A 7,735-nucleotide genomic window follows, 5' to 3' on the forward strand; every position below is an offset into this window, starting at 1 on the left:
CACCAGTTTGAGATTTGGTGTACAGTAAGTGTGACGTGTTTATGAATTTGCTATAATAGACCATCTGAGATGTGCAATCTTGGATGTGGTTTTGTAAAAAGTTGAAAGCCTCGGGTAATGTATTGCAAATGGTAATGATTGTCAGCCACGTATGTTGTCGTCAGGTATGTTTAGTACAAATTCATGGTCTTGGCTGGCAGAGGAAATTATTAAAACTTTTACCTTAATGCTATCCTGAGGTTTGCTTGTTATGACTTTCCACTGTCTGTATGAAGGTAAGTTTACAAGAGGGCTGGAGAGTGGCTTGTCCCAGCAAAGCCAGGTCAACTCTCAAACTACCATAAGCTTACCTTCAAACACCACTAGTGTGTCAAGTAAAATGAATACACTGCCAGCTGTTTAACCATTCTCGCTTGAAAACTGGCGCCGGATTCAAGCAAGGATTTTTTTTAAAGAAAAGATTCACAATGACATAGGTATAACAAAGATATTTAAACTGCATGCAATATAATCAATATTCCTAGTGGTTGTCATAATAATAATAAGAGACTAGTCAGATATCTCGATCAGTTCACTGGATACTCCTGATAATAAAGGCTGGTAAATGCACACCCTTCCTGTATCCACAGATACTATTGCATCATAATGAGAATTTGTGTAGTATAACAACTCAAAATGTGTTGGCCTCAACAAAGTACATTCTTCCATCTCAGGAATGTGAGGATACTTGAGTGTGGGGTTGTGCAGTGGGTATATAGTATTCCACTTGTGCTCATTTCCTGACTGCTCTATGAAAAATATCGGTACTGCAAAAACTGTTGCTGCAGCTACTACTTCTACCTGAGTGGCCCATGCACCTGACGGCCAGTTTTGCTCACAATGTTTTTCAATTGTATCCACATCTTTCCTTGGAATAAAATAAGGTCTGAAAATACTTTGGTTTTTTTTAACCATACTGGTTACCACGTGTCGAACTTCAAAGTCTTCATCTTGTGTACCGAATAGTTGAAAGGAAAGTGATGCATAGAAACAGTTTCCGTCCCATTTAATCTTTATTACTTTACGACTTTGTGTGGTTAAATATGCATCACATGATAACATCAACTCCTCGGCTACCTAAAATAAACATTCAGGCAGCATATCAAATACAATTTTAAATATTACTTTAGCAAAAGATTATAATAAAATTTGTTGTAAATGTGACTTACACCATGTTGTGTCTTAGGCTGTTTGTTTTTTCCATTGTTACTACCTGCATATGTTAAGTATGTCTGTATATTGTTTCGATTTGTTTGTTCATATACCTGATATAAAATTGTCAGTTAATTTCCTCGAAATTGTGTCGTCAACAGGCTGAATATTTTCCTAAACACATTGTGGTGCATTGGTATGTGTTAATATTACAGTAGTTCAATCATTATCAAACCTTTCTAGCAGTGTTCAGTGTATCAGTTTCCTGTGTTAATCTGTGTGTGAAAAACGCAATATCTCCATATCATTAACAATAAATTTGTATCGACCTTTCACATTTCCGTTCACTGCATGGCCTCTTCTTCTTTCCTGGCCCTCCATATTTTGGCATGTCTTGACAGTTGACGCACTTCTCACAATTTACTCTAGTACAGCCTTTGCAAGTGTCACATCTCTTTCGCTTTTTTCCTATTTGTATGGAAACAATGCAGACGTGTAATTGTAAAATATACTGTTTACCAATAACTTGTGGCTGTTGGTCTTTGACTGTACAAATGTTTGTTTCTCTGTCAACGTAAAGCTGATTGCTATAAATACATGTACGTTGTGTTTATCACCTTTTATGTACATATGCTTTATTTAGCTACCTGTTTGATGCTGTCTGCTGAGATCCAGATATCACTGACATTATCTTCAACTTGTCATCGTTACTAGGCTTCCTAGAAGAGAGAAGATGGTAATTATACTACGTACGTACAGTAGCTTTGCCTATAACTGTGCATGCATGTGTACAGTACACAACAAACTTCATTGGAGGGTTAGAGGGTTTTCTTCCAGGATCTTTTGATGTTTTCCATAATCGTAATTGTATTTCATTCTTTTGTGCCGGTGCAAATTTCTCCTTAACTTCAAAATTACACAATTCATTTTCTGGTAAAGATTGGGTAACAGCCTTCAAAGCTGCAGATGCTTGCGTCAGTAAACACAACACACGTTCTAGGACATTTGAATCACAGGTGTGGTCACATGATTCACTTATGGCTTCTAGCATTTTCCTAACTGCTTCCTTGCGTCCATTGATGTCTAGTAATTATAGTAATTTGTAAATCACATTATATTAAGTACCTGAAGATTTTCACTTGTCTTGTGATGGGGTACACATGTATACAGTAGACGTCTCTGTTGTCTCAGTAGGTTCATCCTCTATAATGGACTGATGATTGATTGGTTTTAAGTCTTCCACCTGTGTGTTCACTACCAATGCTCTAACCTACATACATATTAAGTATTAAAGTTTCCCTCATACTGCATGTACATATGCAGAGTATGAAAGATGACCTTATGGGTATGCTTGCATATGTGTCCACATTTGTAGTCAATGCACGAACACTCCATGATACACCGACACAAATGGGAACACTCGGGGGCTATGCAGTGAGGGACACACTTGCTTCCTAGTGCACATTGCTCAGCATAAACATGAATAGTGTACTCCTTCTCTCTGCTTGTAGACACAACTTTAAAGATATCCTCACTGACCATCTATTGTAGAATGACAGATTATCACTAAGTATGAGTATATAATCTATACCTGTATTGACTCATCAGGAATTTCCATCCCACGGGTGTGCCTGTCAGTACCCTCTTGTTTTAGTGATACCTCACTGCTGTCTCTCATGACCTCCTTACGCATGCGATCAAAAAACAAATCTTCTTCAATTTGTAGGAGTGTTCCAACCAGATCATCAATTCTTTTGTTAACTTGATGTGCCAGATATCTTGGATTCATCTTTAGCTTGTTATGAAAACTACAGATACATGCAGTAGTATATATGATGTGTAAATTGCATCTTAACCTCTTACTATTATACACCTACCTTTCTACAAGCATATTAGTGTCTGTGCTCTGGTGATCAAAGTGACGGTAACACATGGCCCACTTTTCTATTAAATTGTAAATGAACATTTTCAGTAAATATGTGCACAAGTGTTATTACAAGTAATTGCTACAACTGGTCCCCCAAAAGTTGGTCCTCCTGACCACCTATATCAGCCACTGATGGTTCCGTAGACCACTTACAGTGCCACAAATGGTCCCTACGGACCATTTACAGCACTATGGATAGTTTCCATTTAACATAACAATAACCCATGTAACAAACATGAGTTGTATAATCAGCAGAGTTTGTCACTTTTCACTTATGATTGTGTACAGTAACTATACCATGTATACATACCACCAATAACAGAAGCCAGTCCTTATTATAAGTTTTGCTTCACTCAACATGTATCTTTTCTAAAAGGTAAAAGCTATGGTAAATCTTTTAAGTATCACAATCATGCTGGTTGAGAACATATCATATCACCCGTATCATTGTGGTTTGAGTCATTAGCTAGCTACCATATTATAGCTAGATAGTTAGGCAGGAGGAAAGTTGTAGCAGTAGGATTCTGGTGAGAAAATTTTTGGTGAAATTGTTACAGATTTGTATTGGACAAATGATTTGGCAGATTTTAGTTTGTTGAAATACCACACAGTTGCCAAACTTTCTACAGTATTGTGTGAGTGGGTGGGGATCACTTGTAACAAGGAACCAATTGAGACAACATTATATGCTCTGGCCAAACCATTAGAAGTACTGTTGTTGGCCTGGCCAGACAACTTGGAATGTGGACCACTTACATCATGACAGTACCTGCTCTGGATCTATACTCATTGTTGTAATACTCTATAAACTTCGGCTGTCTGGTAGACCAATAAGTTGTGAAAGTTTCCTCCTTATCTTTAAATGTGTCGCTGTCCTCTTCGTTCATTAGTATCCATAAACATGCATATAGGTTTGCCTTCTGTTCTGAATCCTTCACTAGGGCTTTCAATTTTCTCTGCCATGCTCTAAGTGTTTTGTATAAATACATGTTGTGATAAAAACAAATTGAGGTAGCACATTAACCTGTACCTATCAATATGCCATTTACAAAGCAAATGTCTCACTCCTGGATATACAGTACTACATCCATTGACTCCAGCCAAATCTACAAACATCATTGAAAATATGAAATAACACATCTTGTCATTGTGACACAATAGCTAGATACATACCGTCATCTGTCATCAAATTAGTAATCTTTGCTTTAGGACATCGTTCATGAACTACTTTGAAAAACATAGTTAGTGTAGCTTCATCTTCTCTATTAGAGATCAACCAAGCCACAGGACATCCTGGGTGTATATAAGCATAAGTATGCAGGGCAGGTTCTAACGATATTAAGAATTGTGATTTGGATTATACAAATGATTAGCTGTTCATAGAAATACAAGTGTGCACACTATCTTGTAATGTGATTACTGGCAGCCTGGCATGACATGTAATTTTTATACCAAATACATTTGTAATACAATGCCAACCATTAAACCTGCATGTATAGCAGTACGTAGTCAGTACAGGGTACAATATGGGACTCACAGCCAAGAAATCATAATAATCAGGGAGGGGGGTTATTTCAAACTCCTTATGTATTGCTACTGCTATGTTACTGATTGTTATAGATGGAAAGAAATTACATACATGAAAAGTTATCTTTAAAGATGGGCAAATAAATGTTAACAAATGTAATGTGAAAGTAGCATCCCTTAATTCTGTATATGCATGGGGATGTGCATTTCAAGGTCTTATACTCATTAGGCCATGCATACCTATCTGATCTCATGTTGTGCAGGCCCGACCAACTGCATTTTTCTTCAAGTGAAATAATTTTGAAAATCATGTGTGTGGATGGCATGTTCCAATTAAAAGACCATACAATTGTGTTACAGCCAAAAGGGCCCATTGAAGATTGTCCAACAGTCTAAAATTGTACAGATATAATGGGAAAGCTCAAAGTGGGGAGCCTAGCTGGCAAACAGGCAGTGTGATAATATGAAACCTGAATTTTTAACTGTGTATGTAAAATATAGCTACTGCATTTTGTATGAAAATTGCTATCATTTTCAAACTGATCTACCTACCCAAATTTAAAATAATTTTGCTCGTGCAACATAAGATCAAATAGGTATGGTCTAATGATTATAACAACAGATTAATAATTAATACAGTGCAGTTTAATGTTGTCTTACCATTACGAAACTCATCTGGGACTACCAGTGTTACTAACTTATGTTTATACTGGTTTGTCCGGTGCGTTGAATCCAGGCACACAATTTTGGCTGAAAATTCTTCAAATATATTCATCTGAAATTCTGTCATGATAGCCAAAAAGAAACTATCATCAGGTAGTAGGTACTGGGCATTGGTAATCCCTTGCTGCTTATATGCTATAATTGGTGATGGTGATTCTTGATTTAGTTCATTGACAAGACGATCTACAGAAATGGCATCATCTGTGTGTCGATGTTTTATAAATTCATTTAGTTTTCTTCGTATGTTTCTGCAATCTTGGCGAGAAACGAAGTGCTTTCTGCTTGCAGTTTCTCTGAAATATTGTCTCTTTACACGACTACCCACACTACCACGGATGTCTGTGTGGTTGAAAATAACTTATGTAAAATAGCATTCAGAGACGAATATTACATCTCACAGTAGACCCATGCCATGTGCAGGTTTGACCAGCCTTAATGTTCTTTTGAACAAGGTAAAGTTGTACACATTAAATTTCAACTATTTAGATTATTCACTGACCACTGCTGATGAAGACTAACAACTATCACTCAAAATTGGCCTGAAACACCCTCCAGAATGTAGCATCTCCTAGCAACGAGGGCCACATATACTACATCCCTTAGTCTGCATCCTTTTTTTTTGTCTGTATGCATTCACACAGTGCAGAATATGTATGTCTGACCAAACTTGATTGTGGTCAAACATGCAGCCCATATAATTTACGTGGATGTCTGGTCACGAACTTTTATGTTAATAGTTAACAAGTGCAATGCATACAACATAAGGGTAACTGTGGTTAGTGTAGTGTTAATAATGCAGAAGTGTGTGTGTGTATGTGTGTGTGTGCTATATAGGTAGTATGTACATATTAGTACGTATGGTATACATACATGTTGAGCTGAGCCATTGAATACATCATACTGATGAAAAATTACACTAGTTCTTCAATTTGTAATATAATCTATTCATTCAAAATCTGACATGTTATTTATGACCAAAGTTGTCACTGTACATTTCCATAAAAGAGCATAGTCTATTTCCAGGAAGTCAAATCGCACATTATCTGTTTTGCTCTGTATTGTCATCAATAATGGTTGAATAATCTGCATTCTTTTTGCTGTTTTCTCAGGGCTCAGCTCAACGCATGTGTACATGATTGTTGTGTAATTGTTGCATGCTGCAATTCCAAATGAATACAAACAATTATGTGCACTTCATACCATCCATTATTGTTTCCATTTCCACGCCATTTGCTAACATGGTCTTCACCCTTTCTATGACGGCCTTGGGCAATGGCAGATGTTTACATTCTTTCAAATTCAGTTGGTGATTAGTGTGTGTTGCCGTGTAACAAACAGTGACTTTCCCTGATACCAAATTCTCAGTTGCCGTGATTGATGCCAAACAAAACTTCTCTGGTGTGAGTTTGCGAGATTCTTTGGAAGACCTCTGTTTATCAGTCTTGCATTGCTTAGTACAGCCTCTGTACCCACCATCCCGACAGCACGTATAAACTACTATACGCTTTTCCTCTGTAATTGAACAGATGTGTGTGTATTGGTCACTGATAAACTATTGCAGTGTCTCTTACCATTAGTACGTTGCTTCTCTCCTGTAGGTTGTACAAAGTAGTAATGCAAGCTTTCTTCTTCTTGATCTTTCCATGATTCAAACTCAGTCCAGCTGTTGAATTCTTTCGTTTCTTGTGCTATTAAAGAGTACACCTGATATAATGTTGTATCATCAGTACCTCACCTATATGAATGCTGTGTTCAGTTTGTAAGTGTTTTATCAGTTCAGTACGATGGAAGTAACACTGTTGGCAATCATGGATGTGACACTTAAACCGTCCACTTTTTGTAGCTGGGATCTGGTGGTCTCGTTTCAAGTGTTGAAGTAAATTGTCCTTTCTGTTGTAGGACTTGCAGCACTCATTCTCAGGGCATTTGAACACCTGCAGCTGGTTATATACACACACAATTACATACTGCCTTCTTGGAATGGCCCCATATACAAAAACAACTGTGCATATCATAATACCAACTAGCAAACGCTTTATGTTATGGGTAACAATTAGTCTATAAAATATATAGGTACCTATAAGATTAAACTTGTCATTTCAGTACTGATTTGTTGGCTTTGTAATGAGCTACTGATTCGATTAGAAGTGCAATCAGTGAGTTACTTTACCTTTTCATGATCAACATGAGAGTAACCGTTTCTTTTACAATCCGTGTCAGGGTCACTGTCAAACACGATTTCCCTGGAAGCCATTTTTCCGCCAAAACTCAGTGGATGACGGAAGAAATTACGTGATTTTTGTAGAAACAGGAAGTTCAAAGGTCGTAGGATTTCTGCGTATAACGAGATTCATTTATAGTGAACCG

General features: G+C 37.2%; 2 protein-coding genes across 4 annotated transcripts; both read right to left on the reverse strand.

The window, feature by feature from the left end:
* Positions 1–400: 400 nt before the first annotated feature.
* LOC136265420 (uncharacterized) lies at positions 401–2,142 on the reverse strand. Its single transcript, XM_066060267.1, has 7 exons — positions 1,839–2,142; positions 1,711–1,778; positions 1,521–1,659; positions 1,427–1,466; positions 1,305–1,365; positions 1,209–1,252; positions 401–1,116 (listed from the first exon to the last, which is right to left on the reverse strand). Exons 1-7 carry the CDS (start codon positions 1,877–1,879, stop codon positions 550–552), a joined length of 960 nt encoding a protein of 319 aa, XP_065916339.1. The 5' UTR covers positions 1,880–2,142; the 3' UTR covers positions 401–549.
* Positions 1,839–7,734, reverse strand: LOC136265410 (uncharacterized). Of its 3 annotated transcripts, none has more exons than XM_066060255.1 (13): positions 7,539–7,734; positions 7,104–7,308; positions 6,940–7,056; positions 6,569–6,880; positions 5,306–5,707; positions 4,292–4,411; positions 4,149–4,224; positions 3,888–4,084; positions 3,069–3,135; positions 2,783–2,999; positions 2,530–2,733; positions 2,317–2,461; positions 1,839–1,910 (listed from the first exon to the last, which is right to left on the reverse strand). In XM_066060255.1, exons 1-12 carry the CDS (start codon positions 7,620–7,622, stop codon positions 2,327–2,329), a joined length of 2,136 nt encoding a protein of 711 aa, XP_065916327.1. In that variant the 5' UTR covers positions 7,623–7,734; the 3' UTR covers positions 1,839–1,910; positions 2,317–2,326. The 3 variants fall into 3 exon arrangements, with proteins under 3 accessions (XP_065916327.1, XP_065916326.1, XP_065916328.1); XM_066060254.1 differs by lacking the exon at positions 1,839–1,910 and adding an exon at positions 2,136–2,274 and having other exon boundaries at positions 7,539–7,733; XM_066060256.1 differs by lacking the exons at positions 1,839–1,910; positions 5,306–5,707 and adding an exon at positions 2,136–2,274.
* Position 7,735: the final 1 nt, after the last annotated feature.

This window comes from Dysidea avara, chromosome 9 (assembly GCF_963678975.1).
Source record: "Dysidea avara chromosome 9, odDysAvar1.4, whole genome shotgun sequence".
In the NCBI taxonomy this organism is placed as follows: domain Eukaryota; kingdom Metazoa; phylum Porifera; class Demospongiae; order Dictyoceratida; family Dysideidae; genus Dysidea; species Dysidea avara.